Source organism: Maylandia zebra, linkage group LG4 (assembly GCF_041146795.1).
Source record: "Maylandia zebra isolate NMK-2024a linkage group LG4, Mzebra_GT3a, whole genome shotgun sequence".
Taxonomy (NCBI): Eukaryota; Metazoa; Chordata; class Actinopteri; order Cichliformes; family Cichlidae; genus Maylandia; species Maylandia zebra.
Genome location: NC_135170.1, coordinates 30,216,081 through 30,237,752, shown reverse-complemented (window position 1 = coordinate 30,237,752; position 21,672 = coordinate 30,216,081). Strand labels below are relative to the sequence as shown.

The window sequence follows — 21,672 nt, the reverse complement described above, 5'->3', positions numbered from 1 at the left end:
ATTTTGTGTAACTAGCCACGAGATAATCTTTATTATAAGACTTATCTCGTGAGATAAAGGTTTCCTGCACAGTGCTGTGAATCAGAAAGGCCATCTATGAGGAAATAAGGAATACGTTTAGTCGTGTTTATCTCGTCTCCTTTAAACGGGTACACCCAAGAGGTGAAATTGCAATAAATTTTACTTTAATACAAAATATATATATTTAATATATATATATATATATATTGAATATAAAACAAAAACAAATAATATATTAAGGGAAACATTTCAAGTAACATCTTGAAAACAAAACCAAACAAAAAAACAACTGTGCACTTATTTGCACTTTTGTAAACCTTAAAAAAAAGACCTAAAAAAAAAAAAAGTACAAACAAATATTATAACATAATATTTATATTTACAGGGTTAACTTAACAAGGCTTTGTACAAATGTTACAAAAATCGTTTAACACAAACACCTGCACGTTTAGACATGGTCACAAATATTTTTGGGCAAACACACATAAACATTATTAACAAGTAGAGGGAGACAACTGCATTTCATGTGAGCTGAAGTTTGGTGGAGTTTTACAGTGTGAATGGTCAGAGGGGAAACGTTAGGAGGACTGATATGAAGAATCAGTTGTTTGCCCTCCTGAAATGGTTTTATATGATTTTTTAAATTTTTTTTAAATAACTGTAGAAGCTGCATTTCAGCATCCTCGTCTGGTCGATTAAACTTTTAATTTACGTCATCTGTGATCCAGACAGGAAGGAAGAGAAGACGAGGGATGCTCAGTTGTTACACGAATCAGAATTCTTGGCTCTTACGTCGACCGTGATGACGTCTGTTTGTGTCTCTGTCCTATCATTTCTATAAGAGCACACTTAAAGGAAAAAGAAAATGAAAGCTTTGGCAACACTGGAACGCACCCTGCCATGCAAATGGAGCTCAATGAAAAGTAAAAAAAAAACAACAACAACAACAAATAAGGTGGGCCGTTTTTCACCTGTCCACCAACCACATCCCCGTTTGCACTGCTGCCAGTTTACTGACCTGCAGGCCGTCAGCAGCTCAGCTGGACATCCACTCCCCCATCCTTACGCACAAACTGAGAATCAGCAGCTTTGGCCTCTTTTCTTGGAGCGGTGGTTGGGGTCAGGGTTCAAAGGTACTGGTGGAAATTGGAGGTGGGTGCTTGACGTGTAGCCGGTCCTTGGTCAAGACCTTCTGCATCCCGAGGCAGCCCTTGTGTTTTGACCTGGTTTTGATTGTTAGGAGATAAGGGGAAATCGCTGACAATCAGCTGGGGTCTCTTATCGGACATCTCAGTCGGGGAAGCCACCACAGTGTGTCTGCGCCAAGCCCGCTTCTTCCTGCGCGTCTCGGGTGACGGTGGTTTCCGCAGTCCGACGCGGTGCAGGTTGTCAGCTGAGCCTAGCAGTCGGGCGCGGACCTGATCGGCCAGCGACTTCCCGCCCGGGCCGGTCGGAGTGAAGGAAGCGGCCTCGCTGGGCAGCACGGCAGGCTTGGGTCGGGCTGGGCGCAGACTCTCCTGGCTGCTGCCTGAGGAAGTGTTGGTTCTGGAGGTATCCCTCTTTGCTGTGGGTGCACCTTCCGTTCCTGAGCCGGAGCCCTCGGATGGAGCCGTGCCCTCGGGAGACTCCATCAGGTCCAGGGAGCGAGTCTTGTTTTTCTCAGACTTCAGCTTCCTCCTGGCCAGAGTGTCGCACTGGATCAGCTTGTGGGAGTTAAAGGAAGGCCGCGAGTGCAGTCTGTGAGTGGTGGAGGAGGACGAGAAGGAGGAGGAAGAAGGTGTGGTGGAGCGGGCCCCTCCGTCGCTCCTCTCTGTGGAGTCTGGTCTCTGTGTGAGGGAAGTGGGTGGGGTGAGAATGTTACTGGTTGACAGAGCGGGGCTTTTGTAGTGTGTGTAGAGAAAGCTTCGCGGCGGCGCCAGCAGCTGCGTGTTTACAGGTGGCGCCGGGTGTTTATCGGGTCTCTCCTGTGTAAGAGAGCGCGAGGCGAAGCCGCTCTCATTATCTGTCTCGCTCACCAGCTCGCTGTGTTCATCATCAGCATCGTCCCCCCTCCCCTCAGATCCCAAGCTCCGCCCTAAAGTAGAGAGGGTGGAGTAACCTGAAACTATAGAGCGAGCATCCTCTGGAGCTCGCCACTGAGGCCCCTTCACCTCCGCCTGCACCTCCTCCTCCTCGTTTAACATGGCTGCCTGCCTTCCTCCCGCCTCCTCTTCCACTTTACAGGACAACCGATTGGGTTTAACGGCCGGCTCCTCTTGTCGCTCCTCTTTCACTCCGCTCTCTGCAACTTCCTCATCCTCCTCCTCCTCGTCCTCTTCTTCCTCTTCGTCATCATCCTCCTCTCCCTCTGCTCGAGGAGCAGTGTCTCCTACTGGCGACTCCACCTCCTCTTCCTCTCCTGCCCCTAAATGTCCAGCTTTGATCGGCTCATGCTCAGAGTCGTCGTCGGTGCTGCTGCCCACGCGGCGGGCGTTATGGCGCTTCCTGCGTTTGCGGCCAGTAACCGCTGACATGATGGACAGAGCCAGGAATTCCTTGGCTGTGAGGTCCTTCTTTGACCCCCATGACCCCTGAAAAAGCAGGAAATATTACTGCTGAATCTGTGCGTGCAGGAGGTTGGACAATCAGGCTTGCTTCATGTGAGGGGAGGTTACCTTTGATTTCGCTGAATCACTGTTGGTTGAATCTGGGGAAAAGGAAATGGAGACATTTGTGGGTCAGAACGGACGAAGTAAACAAAAGGCCAGAACAGTCATGGTGGAGGACACAGAGGGAGTTGCTGTGATCATCACTTATTTTTTAAAAGGAAAAAAACAACAATAAATAAAATAACTGCTCCTGCACTGCTCCCTGTATGTTCCTACAGACTTTAATGCTGATTTTGCTATGAAGCAGGTTGTTTTCCATCAGGTGCAAAGTGGACAACACCGCCTGGGACATTGCGTCTTAACGTGCGGCTAATTTTTGGATAAAATTGTGTTTATTCTCAGAAAACTGCAAAAAGTTTAATCAGTACTTCACATGTTGCAGGCAGTGGTTCATTCTGTGCTGTTTTTATGGTGATGGATGCTTCAGGGACTCAGATTAACCTCCTAATGCCGAGGTCATGGCAACCTGTCTGGGGTTAGGGTTAGTTTTGTTTGGTCACATAACAAATAGGAAACCATTTTCATAAACAAGAAGATGTTAGATTTCCTATAAGGTCTAATACATTTTGACAGCATTAGACTCTATTTTCTTGTAGAGGAACATTTTGTTAAAAGAGTGCAAGTTAACTAAGCGCCTATAAAGGGGTCGACAATGACCTGGCAGATGCAGATTGAACAGTTTTGATTGGATTCAATTTATGCATGTGATGTTCTGCTCCTTAACCTTAAATGAAAAAAAAAATAAAAAAAATCACAATTGCATCTCTATACAACGGTTTATTCTGCAGTGAGCAGTGCAGCTGCAGTTGTATCTCCAATTCCTGTGATGGATTTTTAAAGGAACTTGTTTTCCTCTGTGGCCTCGGACCATAACAAGGACAAAAACACTGAATCACACACTGGAGTTGTGTTCAGGGAAAACAATGATTGGGGGGGGGAAGCAGGGTTTGGTGTTGGAGGAGAAACCTCATTAGAAAAATCACGGCACACACTGATGACATCACGAAAAACACGGATGGCATCGGTCAGTGAAAGAAGCAGTACGAAAAGAAACGCAATCCTCACAAATGAATGCAGGAATGAAGCCCTGGATTTGTCTTTCATGTATCGTAGTAAAGGGAACACCCAAATCTCTTGAGAAACCGGGGAGGGTTGGTAAGGTTTTCTGGATGGAGCTGTTTCTCAGGGACTCAGCAGTAATGACCACGTCAGTGTATTTTCTGCTCAGCTTAGAGAAGTTCTCTTGTTTACTAGAAAGCTAGTGATGACATTCAAAATGTGACACAGCCTTTCTTACTGCTACACTAACATCACTTACCCACTACAATTCTGATACACATAGGACCAACACAGTTTTTACTAATGCATTACTAATGCATTACTAACGCATTACTAATGCATTACTAACGCATTACTAACGCATTACTAACGCATTATGCCAGCCCAAACTGGCTTTAGCATATAAAGAAACTACTGTCACTATTTACAATTAGAGAGCAAAGTAAGAAATGAACCGACTGCGCCTGGATTTTGAAAACAACTTTTGTAAATCACCCATAAAACCAACAACACCTGAGTTCTATTATTGAAAATCTGGCCTCTTAAGTTAACTATGGCGACAGCTATGAGCGGACTTTATAGACAGAAACAATTAAATATTAACAGACGACCCTTTTGAATCGTTTTCATCTGAACTTTTCTAATGTGAGGATCGCAGGATTTCTGTTGTTTCTTCTTGAACATTTTTTTTGTTTTCGTCTGTATAATTCTGTTGATTAGTATAGATTTGGTATACGTTATTAGGATATTACACATGTTAAATATGAATTTGATGGGTAGGATACTTGAGTATTCTCTCCATACCATCACTGGTGATGATCCCAGTCCGACCTTTGAACCCTAACCCTATGTTTGGAGACAAGCAAAAAGTACTTTTTGGAAAAAATTGGGATTTTTCTTTGGCCTTGACTGAAAAGACATTCTAGTAGCACAGGGTTCAAGTGAAAGCTAGGATCATCACTGATGATAACTTAGATCTCAGGGGTAAGGCAAAGTGAAGCTCAAGTGCAGCCCTGGCAGATTAACTGATCTCAAGCCTACATCAGCTGATACATTTCTAGGCAAATCTCATATAAGGCGCATAATTTAAGCCGCTTTGCAACCCATCTCCACCCCAGCTGTTCTTTTTGCAATGTGTTTGACTATATGAGTATCACATCCTTTGCAACTGAAGCCAGGTCTGCTGCTCTTCCTGCTTGTATGCAGGCTGGCTGTTAGGAAACCTCAGAACAGACTATAGTAGTCCTGACTCAAATACAGTTATATGTTGCTCTACATAGCAACTTTACAGTTTGACAAGCAAGTACGGAACAAACTGTGAATGTAATTTTCCTTATAACCTTATTTTGCATATATTCTTTTTAAAAGATAATAATATGAGATGCTTCGCTTGTTACCATATATACCAGTGCCACATTAGACATTCCTAGTTCACACTGTGCCGATAATACATGAGAGGACACGTCCCTGTGAGTCCACCCCAAGCTAAACAGACTTCCTGTTACGTCTGCACTCACTTTGGCTACAAGGAGGGAGCTTCCAGCTGCCATCTTGAAGCTTTTACACAAAATATTTTCTTTTGAAGGGATAATGAAACAATGAAACAGCACCATGCAGAGTCCCTTTACAGGCAGAAGTGATGTTAGGATTTTTACGATGGGGCCACACAGACCGAAATTGCCTGTAGGATGAGTGCAGCGCAGTGCTCGGCAAGGCACAGGCCACCAGTGAAGGAGTTGTCTCTCAGTGACAGAGCACAGTTTACACTCCGGTGTCAGATAAAGCAGCTTTAACACTCAGAGAGCATCCAGTCATCCATTAATTCATTAGTCAGACTGGGGCCGACATTGAAGTGACATGTTTTTACAGAGACTTCAGTCTGACGCTGAGAGGGAGACGCTGACTTTCAGGAGGGTAATGGAGACCATGGAGACACAAACCATCACCACCGCTAACACACACACACACACACACACACACACACACACACACACACACACACACACACTCTCTCACACCCATTATTATTACTTTCACAGTATGGTGCACTGATTTGGTTGCACACACACTCACACACAAACAGTGCCATCCTACCGCAGTGGCTGCTCCACAGGCTCAGCTGAGAGAAAGAAATGCAGAAATGTACAGAGAAAGTGAAAGGTGAGCAACATGGAGGGGAAAAAAGAGGTCAGCAGAAAGAAGAGAAGTAAAGGCACACTATCAAACACCGAAACACTCAAACTGCTAACGGATGTTCATTCCTTGAGCTGCTTTCCAGTTCTGTTGGAAAGTAGGGAAATCATACTTTAAACTGGGACAAACTTCCAAGGAGAATTCTGAATCAGGCCAGGAATTCTATCAACTGCCTTTAAGCAAACACAATCTGTTAGTCCTAGAAATATATTCCTTCAGATTAATTGTAAAAACCTCTCAGTGGAACTTCAGTGATCATTGGTTTCTTTTAATATTTATAAATGTATTACTGTTGTCTTGTTTTAGACAAACCTGGCCGCACAACATTCAACACACAAGTGAGGAATTACCTACTTCCAGCTTTAAATGAAAAGCAGCAGCATTCGTTTCGCGTTTACTAATTCTAACTCAGTGCTACTGGTGCGGCTCGTCACAGAAAGGCGGAGCTGTAAACAGCGTGCTCACCCGAGGCTTCGCCGAGCAGAGCGGTCCTGCCGATGTTGGAGAGCAGGTGGTCGATGTTGGGGGCGGGCTGCACGTCCTCCGTGTCCACTGGTGTCTGCAGGGACGGGGTAGATTTACTTTAAAAACTCGGAGCATTGCATCCATAAACTGTTAAGTATCCGCCGTAGTTTTAGGGGCCTTTTATGTCTTTATTATGGGCAGTACATGACAGCAAATGAAGAACAGAGTGAGACAGACTCAAATTGGGGACGTGGCTAGCATCTCAATCCCTAGGCCAAGAGCTCAAATGCAGCTATCATTAATTCAGCTCCATTTCTGGAGATCAAGTGTAGCGGCTGCTGCATACTTATGAGACAATTATCATTAGGGAAATATTAGTTATTGAAACTGGAAGAAGATTCCTAGAAAGGTCAATAAGTCTTGAATGATTTGCTTTTGAATGCATGTCTCAACAATTTCCAATTTCACAAAGATTAAAAATTAAATGTCGCCACCAAACAGCAGAGTGACTTGTTGGGTTTGTCAGAGAGCTCCATTACATCATGAAAAGAAAAATCATAAATATTAAATGACCAAATAAAAAGAAATAATGAATGATGTGACTCTTCACTCAACCAGTCATTTTTCTTAAAATGTTGGATACAATGTTTCAAATTCCCGCAATAATGGATTTTCTTTTTTTCCTGTCATTTTCTAGAGCAATAGAGATTCTTTCGCAGAGCTGCTTTGCAGTTATTTGCAGTGACGTTTGCAACTTTGTGCCAAACATTCTGCACTTTTTTTTTGTCAGTTGCAGCATCTATCATTGCCTTTGAAAGCATACCTTCTCATCCTTGTCTAGCTCGTCAGTGAAAAACCAGGTGCACTGCAAGAAAGCCGGAGAAAGAAATACTGAGCATGACTTGGATACTATTAAGGATGTAAGTGATTTATACTGTTCGTGCGCGTTTGCATCTCTCACGTGTTGTATGAGCGTTTCTACGATCTTGTAGCGGTCGGGCATGTGAGTGACCATGTCTTTCATGTTGTCCTCAGACGTCCGAACCAGCGTCGGCCCAAACACGAGAGCCAAGTTACGAGGCTCCATCTAGAGACGCCAGGAACATATTGATGGCATTAATACCAAATACTTAACAGTGATACATTTCGTCCGCATTTACAAATTCCCTTTATCCCACCTTGTTTTTATCCGAGTTGTCGGCTACAGTCTTCAGGTGACCAACCAGGAACTTGAGAGTGTGGTAATAATGATCTGGGAGGTCGCGGATCTGTACAAATGAAAGGAAAACAGAGTGAAACGTCAAAACCGTAAACCTGTTTAACCTGCCCGACTTCTGCGCGCACTTAACCCAAGCGGGTAAACACGTACCAACTTCTTCATGGTCTTCAGTCTGTCGGATGCATTTTCCATCCGATTGGCATCGATGAAGTCGTTGTACTTGTCTGTTAAGATATGAGAAGATATAAAAAGTCAGATGAAGCTGTGTGATTAGGCTGCATAGCGATGTTTTGCGATGGCATGTTGGAACCTGTTGGTCTCACCGTTGGTGAAGAGTGGCTCTGGGAGTTTCCTGAAGAAGGATTTGAGTAAGCTACTGACGACATTGAGGTCCTGCCACTTCTGCAGACGACAGAGCACACAGAGACGACTCCACCAATCACCTTTTGTACTAAAAGTGCCAGTTAATTGTTTCTTTTTTTCCTCTCTTTGAGGATCGACAGTATTCTTGCCTTCTATGATCATGTAAAAAAAAAAAGCAGATACTAATGATTCAGCAGGCTTGTAGAAACACATTCAGGAGCAATAACTTTAAGTTGTGGTTTTCTGCATGACTTTAGAAGCCTCTCACATTGTTATCGAGGAATTTCCTGGAATCTTTTCAAACAATCTTTGGAAAGACTCTTGAAGGTTTTCCATTTCTACCTCTTGGACAATAACAGACTTCAAATTGTTTGGAAACGAGGCGCTCAAACTTGCTAATGATCAGTTTATCAAGTGCATTCAATTAGCAGCACCTGCTTACTGCTTCTGGATTTTGGCTTATTTTTTGCTAAATAAATTACAGCACTGAGGTTCATCTGAGGTTGCGTTTACAGGCTATTTTAAGACCTACGAAGCACCAGATGATTTTTTTATGTGCTGATATGTAAAATCTCAGAAATGAAAGAGGCTGCACTTTTTTTTTTTTTTTTTTTTACACGACTGAATGTATATTTATATTTCTGCACCTCCTCTGCAGGGTTGATGTCCACGCCCTTGTTGAGCTGCTCCTGGAGCAGCGACACCATGGCGTTATTCCCTGGGACTCGGTAAATGCCGGTGTATTCCAGACCCATCTCCTCCACGAGGCCACAGCAGATCTCCACAATCATTGGAACGAACTGCAGAAGGAGACACGGAAACGTGTGATCACAGAAAATAAGGAAAAGGAAAACAGTTTTACCGCATTCAGGTGGTGACAGAGGTCAGTGTGGCTAACCTTGTTATTTGTACCAGGTTGACATTCCTCCAGCCTCACACCGAAAGCTTTGGGCCCAGCTTTCTTTGCTTTCTTCATGATGTTAATTCCCCATGGAGACTTGGGAGGGCTGCTCTCATCTGTAGGCAGGTTGAACAGAAACTTAGCAACTTCCATGTTTGACTAAACACCTTCTTATCCAAACGCTGTCACCCATTAAAACAAAAATAAAAAAGGATTTGAAAACCAGCAGACTGCTTTAATAGAATGGGATTAAAAAAATCTCTAAACATTTGAAAAGGTTAGTACTTACTTTGGGCAAGAGTTGCACTTTTTAGGTCAGTCTTATGTATAGTTGCTTTGTGTTAGCATGGTATAATTAAATATTGAAATAATATGGACAAAAAAAGAGAAGAAACAACAAAGCAGTTGACTAAAGGTGCCTCCACAACAAGAGTGAATATGACAACTAAATGATGAGCTATTCACAACTTTGAGGAGTTCCAAATACACTCATAATTGGTCCAATTAATTCTTTATAGTTTTGATTCCAAGATTAGTTTGAAGACAAAGTCAGTAACAAAGTTAGAGCCCAGGATTCAGCAAATGCCGAATGCCAGCGTGGATGGCTTCGAGTCTCCCCGACACTGACCTTTGCCTTCTGGTTTGGGCGAGCGTGGCGCTCCAGCAGCGTTCTCCGTCTTATTGAGCAGGAAGGGAGGCTTCATACGGGACAACTTGGGAGAGGAGTCTGGCTTGTTGACAGCTGGACTGTAGGGGGAGACAGAGAGACAGTGTAGGTATTACTGTTGTGGTTCATTTAAATTTAGCTGTATCTGCTCGTCCGGTGGCAAAAATCCAGGACAGGTTAGAGTAAATTTAACTTCAATTTAAGTTAACCTGCATTTTTCTGGTGTGTGGGAGGGGAATATCCAGGCAGGATGAGGAGAAAGGACAGCAATATTCATGATCGGGTGACTCACCTTTGTTTTCTGTAGTCATTAAGCTTCTTATTAATGAGGGCCTGCCTGGAAAAGCCGAGCTCCTGCGAGACATAAACACACCTGCATTATGAGTCTGAGGTTTTCACTGAGAACATATTAAATGCATACAGTTATTGAAAATCTGCCCGGTAAAAGTGTGTTCTCTGACCTCGTTGTCTATCTTGCTGTTCTCCCCGATGACCTTTATCCAATTCAGCATGTCCTCCCGGTCCTCCGCTTGCAGCAAGTACTCACAGAAGTCCTGGGTGGTCAGCCGGAGGGCGTGCTTTCGTTTGGTCTCGCTGTACGCGATGTCCACCAGGCAGCCCTGGATGCTGATCGGCTGCTCATCCTCGGCCGAACCTCCAATTGTGGCTCCGCGAAGCACCGCCTCCCGCTTATCCTTGTAGAGGAACAGCGATTGGGAGCGAAGAACCGAAAAGACACGCTTCCACGGACGCATGGCGCTGCCTACCTTCTGTGAAGGAAAGAGGAGATGTGATGCGACTCCTTTGCTATGCTTTCCAGATTTCTCTTGTAATCAAGCTCGATTTGCCCACCTTGCCCTTCTCGGTGTGGATCTGCTTGTAGTGCAGCCATCCTTCTCGCCATACATCGCTGTAAGTGATGTTTCCCAGCTCCGAGGTGGAGTGACGTTTCGACCGAACCTCCTCCGCTGTCCCGATGTTGTCCAGAGACTGAAACACAATCGGAAAAGTTTTCAGGTAATTTGTTGACTTTCTGTTTTCAGTTAGCTAGTGTTTAGAGCGGATTTTCTCATTTCAAGTTAGTTTTTATTATCTGAAAATCTTTCGTTTTAGTTTCGATTCTATTGGTTTCAGTGTTAGTTTTAGTCTTTTTTTATTTTGGTTGTATAACATTTTTTTTAACAGAAACCAAAAGTAAGCATCTTACTTTTTCTTTTAAAGTTAGTTTTCAAAGCTCACAAAGTGGTTTCAGCTAGTTTTCACCTTCTGTTTATTTTTTAATTCTCAAGCTTCTTTTATAATGTGCAAAAACACATCAATGCATATTATTTTGTGTTGCTAATTATTGTTTAAATTTAAAATTGCTTTTAAAAATACCATGCAACAGTTTCAAAGAAAACTGTACTCTTCATGCTGACCTGGCAGAAGATTGCAGTAGTTTCCATACTGCAGAATTTTGCAACGGATGAACCACCAGTTCAACTATCAGCTATCGCACCTTTATGTGTCTTTGTATATGGCCAAATATTACCTGATAAAAGCTTTATTAAAACATAACACAATCCTTTCCTTGCACAAATAAAAAGCTGATTTAAAAAGCTGTAATAACAGAAGACACACTCATAGTGTTCCAGTGTAACCAGCTCACTGTAGCTGTAGTTAAATTATATTTAACGTTGGCAAACTTAAGCCACGTGTCCCAACACTTCATTTCAGACTTTATGACTCTTTTATGGCAGCGTGTCACAGAAAAAACACCTCACTGGTTTTAATGACAAAAGTTTAATATGATTTGTGCCTCTGTAGCTCGGCGGTGGCAGGAAGAAGTCATTTGAAACTCCTTCAAAACCTCAGCCTGAATTTGATAATGAGAATTAAAATGATTATAATAACTTGTTTTAGATGTTTGTGCAACCATCCATACATTTTTTTGTATGACCGCATTTAAAAATATTAATGTTGGTTTGCCATAATTAATTCATTGCCTTAGTTAAATAAATACAAATGACTAGTTTAAATTCAATGTGGGTTGATAATGATTTAGTTGCATTTGTTTGCATTTTAGCTTCGTCTTTGAATTTTATGATAACATGCAAAGTATTTACAGATCGTGTCAGTTTATGTGCAGTAATAAAAAGTGAGGAACTCACCCCATCTGTGAAGAAGCTCTTCACTCTTTTTGGAAGCCTCCTACTTGAATATAACATCACAACAAAGAGTCGTTAATATTAATAATGTGAAATATAATTTCTATCAGGTGTCTGGGATCTGCAGTACTTACAAGGATCGTCCGTCCTCTCTGAACGTGTTGAGTCCTTCGTCACATGACTTGGAGCGCTCGCTGGAGATGGCTAGAACATAGGAGGAACGGCGACTGGATTTAATACTGCCTGCTCAGCGAGGGATGAATGAATGAATGGAGAGAACGAGAGAGAGAGAAGAGAGCAGAAAGAAAGAGAAAGAGGGAAAAAAAACAGAAAGAATGTTGATGTAATGCCAATCACCAGAGTGGATGGTGTTGGATTAGGAGATTGGGGCAGTGAGGGAGGAAGCGGGAGGTGGTGGAGGAAGAGGGGGGGTTTAACAGGGCGAGTGAATCAGCGACTTGGTGGAGATGGTGAGTAGGAACATGAGCTAGAGGAGTGGGGGTTAGACTGGTTTCCTTGGACCGTTTGCTCACCTCTGGCATACAGGTGTACACACCCATATTCATTTTTTTGTGCAGTTTTTTCACAATCATGCAAGTCTTGGTTTGTGCACCACCAATATGGGCTAAATTAATTTGAAAATACACAGATTGGGCTTCATGCACGCTTAGAATTGTGACCAAAAAATGATCTAAACCAATGTGTTCAAGTCCAATCTACAAATTCAACATGCAAACTGCTGAAACTTCATCTTGTCAAGCTATTTTGGTTTTTGAGTGAGATTTTAAAGTTCACTTCTCATAAAAACAAACTTTTTTTCAGCTCTATAAAATAAAACGTAAATTTCCACAACTTAAGTGCATCCTTAAGTTCAAGATTTCAGCTTCCCCCCCATTTGTGTTAAGAAAATAAGGCAGTTAAAACACAATAAGGAGACAAAATGCTTCATAAGATGGAGATTACAGCAGTTATAAAATTGTATACTCTCTTCAAATCTCATGCTTTATAAATCCACATTGGAAATAAAAGGAGAATCTTAATTTTTGGCTGCATGCAGTGGCGAGGAAGGGAGGGAGGAGGGGGCACTCACTGCAGTCGTGTGAGAAGAGCCTAGTGAGGGGGAAGGTGAAGGTGGGGGATGCGGGGCTGTTGACCACGGCGGGCGTTGAACTCATGCCGCTGGAGACAACGGAGGACGCCGGCACGTGCCGGGCGCGCAAATCGGCGCCGGGGCTGGTTGGCTCGTCTGTGGGCAGGTGGAGGGAAGGAAGGAAAGGGTGAAAGAGAAGGAGAAGGGTTAGGTGTTAGCAAAAAGGGCGAGAAGGTAAGAAAAAAATGGGTTGGGTTAGGAGAAGGTAAGGAGAGGAGAGGTTTTAAGGTAGAGGAATGATGAGGAATTGGGGGATTACCATCAGAGAGACTTAAAAAAAAAACGCTTTTCACAGTTTCTTTCACTTTAAATTTGACTATCACCTTAAAACATTTACCACAATACTTTAACATGATGCACTTCCAGATTCCCGTGAGAAGTACAAGAAAATCAGAAACACATACATTTATATGGTCACTTAAGAACACACAGATGAAGCAGAAGTCACTAAAAGCTCCTGTCCTCTCTCAGGAAAGTAAGCATAGCTGCGACCCAACTACAGTAAGAAAAAGTCCCACAGGAACATGGCTGAACAGGCAAAAAGTTTACAGAAAATACAATACCTGCGTCTTCTGCTGCCATAGGAAGAACTGTTCAGTAGCTAACAGAGAGGAGGGGGTTTTGTTACAGGTTTACTGGCTCATGGTTTCAGTTCTTTGTGAAATCTACCCTAGCGCAGGCATGATCTGATATATGCAAGAGAAACCGTTACTGTCCAAAAGGTAGAAAATAAATTATTGGGCATGAATGATCTTTTCATTTTCTTTCCAACATAAGAATTCTGGGGATTTTTTTATGCTGATAAAGAAACGTAGTTTTTAAGAAGACAAAGGCATAAAATGGTTAGGATCACACAGGCTACTAGTCATCAGCAGTTTCAGGTAAAGGGATATGAAACTCTAACGCACAGAAACATTCATACACAAACACGCTCACACTTCCTGACTGACAGCGAGGATTAGGGGCTGGTCTGATATTTGCATGCAGTGAGGAGAAGCTGGATTTGCCGTGATGTTTTAAACTCTCAGGACCGAAATGCGTCGAGGCTCTGGTTTGCTCTCGGAGGAAACAGCAGAGGGCAGCACAGCCTCACTCCGCCACACTTCAACTGACCACCACATGGTCATTTTAGAAAAACCCTGCACTGGTTTCATATTTAATTTTCCCTATTTTAATAACCATCTCTCTTCTTACAGTCCAGTCCTCGAACATCCTTCGTCTCTTCCCTTTCTTCATGCTCTTCTTCCCGCCCTCGCTTTTCTATTCTTCGCTCCTGTGCATTTTAGAGGCCGACATAAGGCGGAAAACATTCCCAGTCTGGGATAAGGAATCTGCCTGTTTACAGCATGGCCCAGAAATAGCCGGGCTGTGGGTTTAACAAAGGCCGTCATTAACAGGCAGCCAGAGTGAGCTCAGAAACACGACACAGAGACAGACCAGCAGAGGGGAGCAGCATACTGAAGTACACTGTGCTGCTGCTCTACAGTACATATAGTAAAGGAGGAATTCCTGACTCAGATTTGTCCTGGACAAATGGTGAAGATAGAAGAAATGCTTAAAGACTCATTCCTCTTTGGAATATTTACTTTATTAAGAGGGACCTATTGTGCTTGATTTCTAGTTTTTATCTTCTGCATGATATACAGTTCCAATTAATTCTTATTTATCTTTATTACATCTAAACTGGACCTCATTTCATGGACTCTGAACTATCTGAAACCAACCAGCTCCTCTCCCTTTAGGGCAAAGATGCCAGCTTTCCTTTGACTGGCTGTCCCTCACAACTAGAAGGTTTCAACTCCATGTGGAGTTTCTTAGGGATATTCCTTCTCTCTGACATCATACAGAGCCAAGAGTTGAATATAAATAGTCTGAGGCCTGAGTTTTTGCAGCATGTTTTACTAGCTGTACTACCTGTACTCCTGCTTACGAAATATCTCAAAGAATTAACTGACTATCAAACTAACCTGTATGTAGCAACTGTAATTCAATGTAAAGAAGTTTAGACCAAGAAAATGAGAGAGAATGAGCTTGAGCTTTCAATACAAAGTAATTGAAAGCAGGTGCCTGTAAGAAAACACAGAGGGCCAGTACACAGGCCAGTACACGAAGTCCATCATGTCCAGGGTCCAGCTAGTAAAGACAGTCATAGAATGAACCCCCACATAAAACCCTTCATCTAGTAGAGCAGTACAATAGCTGCATTGAAGGCAGGAGCCCCCACTGTTCCCCACAAGGACCATGACAAAAACCTCCTGGCAATTTACAGCTTACAAAGACTCCAAGTGGGCGCACAATAAAATCCTGCAGCAGCATTCGATATAATTTGTCGTTTCATTTTGTAGGAGCTACCAGAAACACAGAAAGTATTAAACACTTCATTGAATTTAGGAAAAATTCAATATGGTGTACGAGATTTGATAAAAACATACAGTATCTGCATTCAGACACGGTTTGCCTTTGAACTGCTATCTCACAGACACCCATGCTTTGAAAAGAAGAAGAAAAACAACAGCCCATGAAATTGCATGTCCCTAAACAGCCTCAGATTATATCAGCATCTGCGTCAGTTAGATAAAGAAAGAAAGAAAGAAAGAAAGAAAGAACGAATGAACGAACGAACGAACGAACGAACGAACGAACGAACAACTACTTCTTGTCTATCCTAGTTTCAGTTTGTGGATATTAAACATGTCCTGACCTGCTGCTCTGGCTGCTTGGTTTCGTTTAATTCAGGTGAAAGTACGAGGCAAGAATGTGCTCTGACGGATTGACAGCGAGGACGAGAGATGCCTTCCTGGTTTCCTGTAGTTTCTCTCTTTAAATGAGGCAGAGCGCAGCTTGGCTCAAATATCCACAGTCATTCCAAGATGGGTCAAAGCTTCCCAGTCAGCTGATTTGAATCTATTCAACATTAATGCAAGTTTTCCCCAGCCTGCGAGTGGGCGATATAGGCAAGTCCAGCCTCACCGGCTGACTTCATTTGCTTGTGGTTTGACTTTGACTAATGTCCGTGTCAAGTGATAGAATCTAATCAGAAGCCTACAGGGCCCCTTCTGTTTGAGCCTTTTCAGAGCAAGAAACAAGCTCGAACACGATTGCAGTCAACTCCCACTGACGGCAACATATGCAGGCCATAACTGTAGAAAACAAACAGAAAAGACTGCATGTCCTACTCGGACGGTGCTATGACAGCTCGTTATTAGTATTACTGGTTTAGATTAAAACCACTGTCAGTAGCTGTTGAGCTCCTGTCACGCCTCAACACACAAAATCAAACTCCACCGATGTGAAATTGAAAATTATCCCTCTAAACAACAACCCACATTCAGGAAGTCCAGACCTCCACCTCATTTCCTCAGCACAGTGAGGTGACCTTAAAGTCAGGAGGGCAGCCAGCAGGATTAGTGAACTTCCATCGCACATACGACTAATATGGTGCGTAAGACTGTGGGAATACCGCAATTACCCAACGCAAACATTCACAGACGGATCGGAAACTGCGTCTGGGCAGACTCTGGCGTCTGAATATACAGACGAGGAGGAAATTAAACAACACACAAATTCAAATTTTCATCTGCTTTGCATTTCCTCTCGGTTAAGCTTTCACTAACGTTCAATAAACACTCAGTGTAGATTACATTTTAGAGGACGACTAATGAAATCTCAAGGTCAGTGTGGGGTTTTTTTGTGTTAGGGAAGTAGGAGAAGGGACATGGGAGGAAGCTTGGAGGCTCCCTACTCACCTATGAAGGGGATGGAGGCCAGAGAGTCATCCTCTAGTGGGAGGGGAGCAAGGTTTCCATTTGGTTTGCCTGAGGCTACATCTCCTGTGGAACCGGGAGCTGGGGCTGAGTCTTTGGGATCAGGAGAAAACAAAGAGGGTTCTAGCCCATCCAAAGGCAGGGCATAGTGAGGGTGACGCATACCCTGGACATTCCTCCGCCCCGTGGGGGGTTTCTGCCTCATCACCACTTCCTGGGTCTGTGCCACCAATTCAGCCTGCCCTTCCACTGCCCCTCGTTCCCTCTCGTGGTTTGTTGGCCTGTACCCTCTGTCCTGGGATTCGGGCGTGGCGGAGGCAACTGGAGTTGTGGTGGAGGCAGTGGGAGGTGCTGGCGTCCCCTCTGGAGGGCTGGTTTTAGGTACTGGGTTCCAGTTTAAGTGGGGGCCAGAGTATGAAGGGTCCCTGAACGAATGAGCCTGCTGCAGGATGCGGCCTGTTTTGCGGTAAAAAGATGGGCTGTAGCTACGGTAGCCCACCGGCAGGTCGTCCACGCTCTGTCCAGGAGGAAGCCGCCTGCTCTGAGTGGGCGCCGGCTGTGGCTGGGTGTGGGTCTGTGGGTGGTGTTTAGAGGTTGGCTGTGACTGCCGGGACACTTGAGGAGCTTGCGCTGCGCTAAAATGGTTGCCCTGCCTGTGGTAAGCGTCAGTCCTCGGGGGAGGCTTGGGGGCCTGCTGGAGCCACGCGGGCCTGTCAATCCGAGGTGAGACCAGTCCAGCTGCTCCTCGGTCCAACATCTCTAACGAGCGACCATGGTGGTCGTAGAGGGCGAGCAAATTTTCAGAGCGTGTTCGAGTATAGTTAGTGGCAGTGTGGTCTCCGTAGGACCAGTATGGCTCCCCTTGGGGTCCGGGTCCTGACTGCTGAAGTAAGAGCAGAGTGTCCTGGGAGGCGCTGTGTGGCCAGCCACCTGTACGCTGCTGCTGCCTCCTTGATTCACTGAGCCGGTCTTGTGAGTAGCTCCGATGGCGGGTCTGCATCTTGCGTACTGAGCGATCCGGCTGCTGGTTGTAGTACCAGTCAGAGAGGGCCTGCTGGCAGCGGTCACTGCGGCTGTGGCTGACCTGTGGCTGAGGGGGACTGGTCCAGGCTGAGCTGGACTTGCGTGGCTGAGCCTGTGAAGAACTGGCACCATGGTGGTTGGGGTAGTGAACTTGTAGCGGGCTGGACAAAGGGCCTCCGGAGGAGGAAGACGAAGAGTAGGAGCGTCCCCTAATCTGGCCCTGAGGCTGCTGGCTGGTCATACCGTACTGGATCTCCTCTGTGCGGTGGGCTGGACTGCTGTGACCCACACCACCGGGCTCGCCTGGCCGCCCCTCCTGCCAGCTGGCGGGGCTGCACACAGCAGATCGGTTGTCCAAGGGTGATGAGGGGCTGGAAGAACCTGGCCAGCGACTCCAGTTATCCAGCTGGTTCTGGCCCATGGGGGATGAGAGGGGAGCTCCAGAAACCGACGTCGTCTTGGAGCGTGGGTAACATAGGGGGGGTGGCGGCGGAAGGTTTTCAGCTCCCCCAGCGTACGGTTCATTACCCGTCAGGTAGGCATCCTGGGAGTACGCCTAGAGAAAGGAGGGAAGATGGAGGAACCGTGAGAACAGACGTGACAGGAAGAAATGAGAAATTACAAAGGTAGGTAGGTAGGTGTGTGTCTGTGTGCGCCTGTGTGTGTATGTGTGGAATGAGAAGTTTAAACAAAAATTGCCTCTTCCTGTAAACAAGTTTGACAACGGCACAGTGTCGTGCTGCTTTACACACAACAACAGCCTGAAAGGGGAAGCTTCTGAGTTATTGCCACAGTTTGTCCCCGAGGCCTCGGCTCTCCACACAAACACAAACTAGCTACCAAACTGGAAGAATTCCCCCGAGAAAAAGCCACAACACTCACCGCACTGCAGCTAGCTATAAATACAAAAGTATCCTCTAATGTTATCTAAACAAATACAAAACACACACACACTTTGCTGCTTTAGGAGAATCCAAATGTAAATAACTAGCTTTAAATTACCCGATCATTTCAGGAATCGGCCACACTGCCATATTTAAACCAAAAACACACCTACTTCCAGTTATTTTTAAACTCGCATGACAAAGACATTTTAAATCAGTTTGACACTTTTAAAGGTTTACCTAATGAAACGTTTAGGCTGTCCAACAGAATCCAGAGCCTTTCCACAGCTTGTGCGTTAAGACCGAAGCCACACAAGCAGAAAAAGAAGAGCTCACTAACACCGCGGATGCGACAGCTCTGCAGCTAAAACATTCTGCTCTTCATTTTGTACCGCGTCCTCGTCCTAAAACATCCAGACTTTAACTTCTTTTCTTTTCCTTTGTATTTGTGACTTTTCTATCTGCTCTATCGACTTGTTTCTGCCTCTCTCAGATCTTTCCAAACTCCCTCTCTCCTCCTCCTCATCTTACTCCACCCTGTGGGAGTGTGGAGGGAGGTGCGCGGGATTGGTGAGGTCATGCTAGGAATGCAGCAAAGACAGGCGTAGCAGCGAGGGGAGGAGCGAGACAACAGAGGAGGGGGTTTATAATATTAAGACACGGCAGGACGCTTGGAAGGAGAGGGCAGTTTGGGGCATTTCTGGGAGGAACGGTGATGTTTCTGCATCTGTGAGAAAGACCAGTTAAATCAGCTCATCTGGTGTTTGTGTGTGTTGACGAGTTGCTCCAGGTTAATGGGAGGGGCATTTAACGATGCATGTTGGATCTTGTGGAAGAGCAACCTGTGGAGCGATAAAAATGTGTTTTACGGAACATGGGTGTGTGAGCGACAACCGAGTTTTTGGGTTGGTTTTTTTTTCCCCAAGCACAAACTTTGACAGATACCAGTGGTTTTAAATGATCATGTGTTGTAATCTAAACACAGAGCGGAGAGCCTGTGAGTCACTCTGCAGCCAGTCTAACAAAATCTTGAAATTCTTCAACAGTGACGCTGTGAATCATCTCTGCAGACTTCTGCAGTGTCCTAAAATAATGCATGTAATATGTGTGGGTTTATTTTGTGTGTGTATTTGAGGTGGGGGTGGGGGTGGGGTAAAATATGTGTGAAAAATCTCATACTCACACTTACCAACTGAAGCACATCTTCATCCTTTGGCATAATGGAGAGCTCCAACACGCTCTCACTGCAGGACACGTGCGACAAAAAAGAGACAAGAGCAAGAATAAGACTTCAGAGGCAACATTTGTACCTGTGGATTGTTATAGCTAAAATAAAAATACAATAAAATCAAATACAAAAGAAACCTTAAAAAAACTCCAGCTATTCTTAAACGAATACCAGTTAGGAATGCACTGATTTGAGCAGGAGGATAATGAATCAGTTCCATCGGGTAATCTGAACTGAGGTATGTCACTTGATGTTTCATACCTTCCATTAAAACTCATAATATGCAGCAAAAGACTAACAAACTACGTGAAAGGCAGAAAGCCAATCAGAATAGTTGGTTGTTGGGATTTTTTAGTTAATGTTTTTTTTGCCCTTGTGTGAATTTTTAGCATTTAGACTGATAAAATTATGTTATTTAAAAAAACAAACACCTGTGGCCCAGTTAAACAAGTATATTTGTAAAGGTGAAGTCACGCACTCCCTCCTACATTACATTTGGGCCATTAGATATGATTTGGATGCGTCGCATTGATCTGTCATGAGGTTATTCTCATATCTCAGGGTGAAACAAGCTATTCCTGTTGCTGCCTAGCTCGGCTTATAGCCAGATGGTAAGCTGGCAAGCATGAAGATATACACGAGTCAGTGCACATATCTCCACTTTTTGTGTCACTCTCCTATGACTTCTCTCACAGGACAATAAATCAACACTTAAAAGGCTCTGAAGGGGCTCACAGGAAGGGATTCTTACCTGTTCTGAATGAGGGCGATCACCTGTGAGTACGTCTTTCCTAGAATACTTTCTCCATTCACTTTCACCAGACGATCCCCTGCACAGCATGGACAGATTGTCATATTATATCACTAATACATTTGAGAACAATGAATCAGTAAACTCTGACCTTTAAAGCAAGAGGAAATGATAAAGAAAATGGGTAAGGGGTAAATTCCCTGAAGGCAGACATCAAAATAATAATGACCCGGAGTGAAAAATAAGTAGTGAACTTTTTGAATAATTGACTCTGGGCTGTCTAAAGTCAGCAAAACCAAAACCACATTAAGCAAATCACCTGTATTGGGTGGCATCAAAAGCCAGCTTGAACTTAATCTCACACTTTTTCACTTCATGTGGTGTTCTATGTCTTAAAGGCAAAAAAGTACATCAATAAAATTAAAATAGCTTTCAAGCATAAAGAACAGGTATGTTTAGAACAGCTCAGCTTTTGTGAACCAAAGCCTTGAGGAAAGGCGTCCGATAACTACCTGCTCAAATTTTATATGCATTTGCGGTTACTTTATGCAAGCTGAAACACATACGCGGTGCTCGCAGGGCGTGTGTTTGCATACGTTTGAGGTAGCGTGCAACTCCGTGGATGCGTCAGTTTGCGTTAAATCAAGCTGGTGCTTTAACACCGAGTACTGGTTTGCTCTGCTGTCACAGAAATACACAAGAGGAAAACCTCACACACACTGAGCTCTCGTTCTGTAGTAACTCTCGTCTCCTTTGTTTTTATTGTTAGTCAACTTCTCTCTGCATGCTCGTGCAGCGTCACGTGACCTGCACGCAGAACAGATTTCCAATGCAAATCGAGGCGTCCTCACTCCTGCACAACGTGTTCCTTTTACCTGTGCACAGGCCTGCCTGATGGGCCGGACCCTTTTCTCTCACGTTCTTCACAAATATAGTGTCCATTGGCTCCAACTGACCTTTCTGAAACCCTGAATGACAACATGAAAAGAGGGGATGCGCAAAGATCAGGACATAGACAGATTCAGTTAATGCACAAGGAAAGAAAAAGAAATCCACATGTGGGTATGAACGTTGTTACACATGAACATTTACCATTATATAATATTATATAATATTATTAATCATCCAAATATTGTAAACAATAGTCAAATAGTAAATAATAGTAAAATAACATAGATAAAATGCCATT

General features: G+C 44.1%; 1 protein-coding gene across 14 annotated transcripts in view; it reads right to left on the bottom strand.

Annotated features, from left to right (window-relative positions):
• Positions 1 to 390: 390 nt before the first annotated feature.
• The window catches only part of arhgap23a (Rho GTPase activating protein 23a), a 66,239-nt gene continuing 44,957 nt past the window's right edge, over positions 391 to 21,672 (bottom strand). For 4 of the 14 annotated variants that reach the window (XM_004552369.2, XM_004552367.3, XM_076883376.1 and 1 more), the window contains exons 4-24: positions 21,359 to 21,451; positions 20,484 to 20,562; positions 19,688 to 19,748; positions 16,580 to 18,176; positions 12,774 to 12,929; positions 11,818 to 11,926; positions 11,687 to 11,729; positions 10,389 to 10,526; positions 9,998 to 10,306; positions 9,829 to 9,890; positions 9,498 to 9,616; positions 8,867 to 8,985; positions 8,616 to 8,768; positions 7,929 to 8,007; positions 7,756 to 7,829; positions 7,565 to 7,654; positions 7,348 to 7,473; positions 7,210 to 7,251; positions 6,387 to 6,480; positions 2,676 to 2,707; positions 391 to 2,591 (exon numbers count right to left, since the gene is read on the bottom strand). In XM_004552369.2, the coding sequence (XP_004552426.1) occupies positions 1,149 to 2,591; positions 2,676 to 2,707; positions 6,387 to 6,480; positions 7,210 to 7,251; positions 7,348 to 7,473; positions 7,565 to 7,654; positions 7,756 to 7,829; positions 7,929 to 8,007; positions 8,616 to 8,768; positions 8,867 to 8,985; positions 9,498 to 9,616; positions 9,829 to 9,890; positions 9,998 to 10,306; positions 10,389 to 10,526; positions 11,687 to 11,729; positions 11,818 to 11,926; positions 12,774 to 12,929; positions 16,580 to 18,176; positions 19,688 to 19,748; positions 20,484 to 20,562; positions 21,359 to 21,451 (5,018 nt within the window). In that variant the 3' untranslated portion in view covers positions 391 to 1,148. Of the gene's footprint in view, positions 2,592 to 2,675; positions 2,708 to 5,822; positions 5,848 to 6,386; positions 6,481 to 7,209; positions 7,252 to 7,347; positions 7,474 to 7,564; positions 7,655 to 7,755; positions 7,830 to 7,928; positions 8,008 to 8,615; positions 8,769 to 8,866; positions 8,986 to 9,497; positions 9,617 to 9,828; positions 9,891 to 9,997; positions 10,307 to 10,388; positions 10,527 to 11,686; positions 11,730 to 11,817; positions 11,927 to 12,773; positions 12,930 to 16,579; positions 18,177 to 18,744; positions 19,013 to 19,687; positions 19,749 to 20,483; positions 20,563 to 21,358; positions 21,452 to 21,672 lie in introns of those variants that run through there. The other 10 variants (XM_004552371.5, XM_076883374.1, XM_004552363.5 and 7 more) reach the window with 10 other exon arrangements.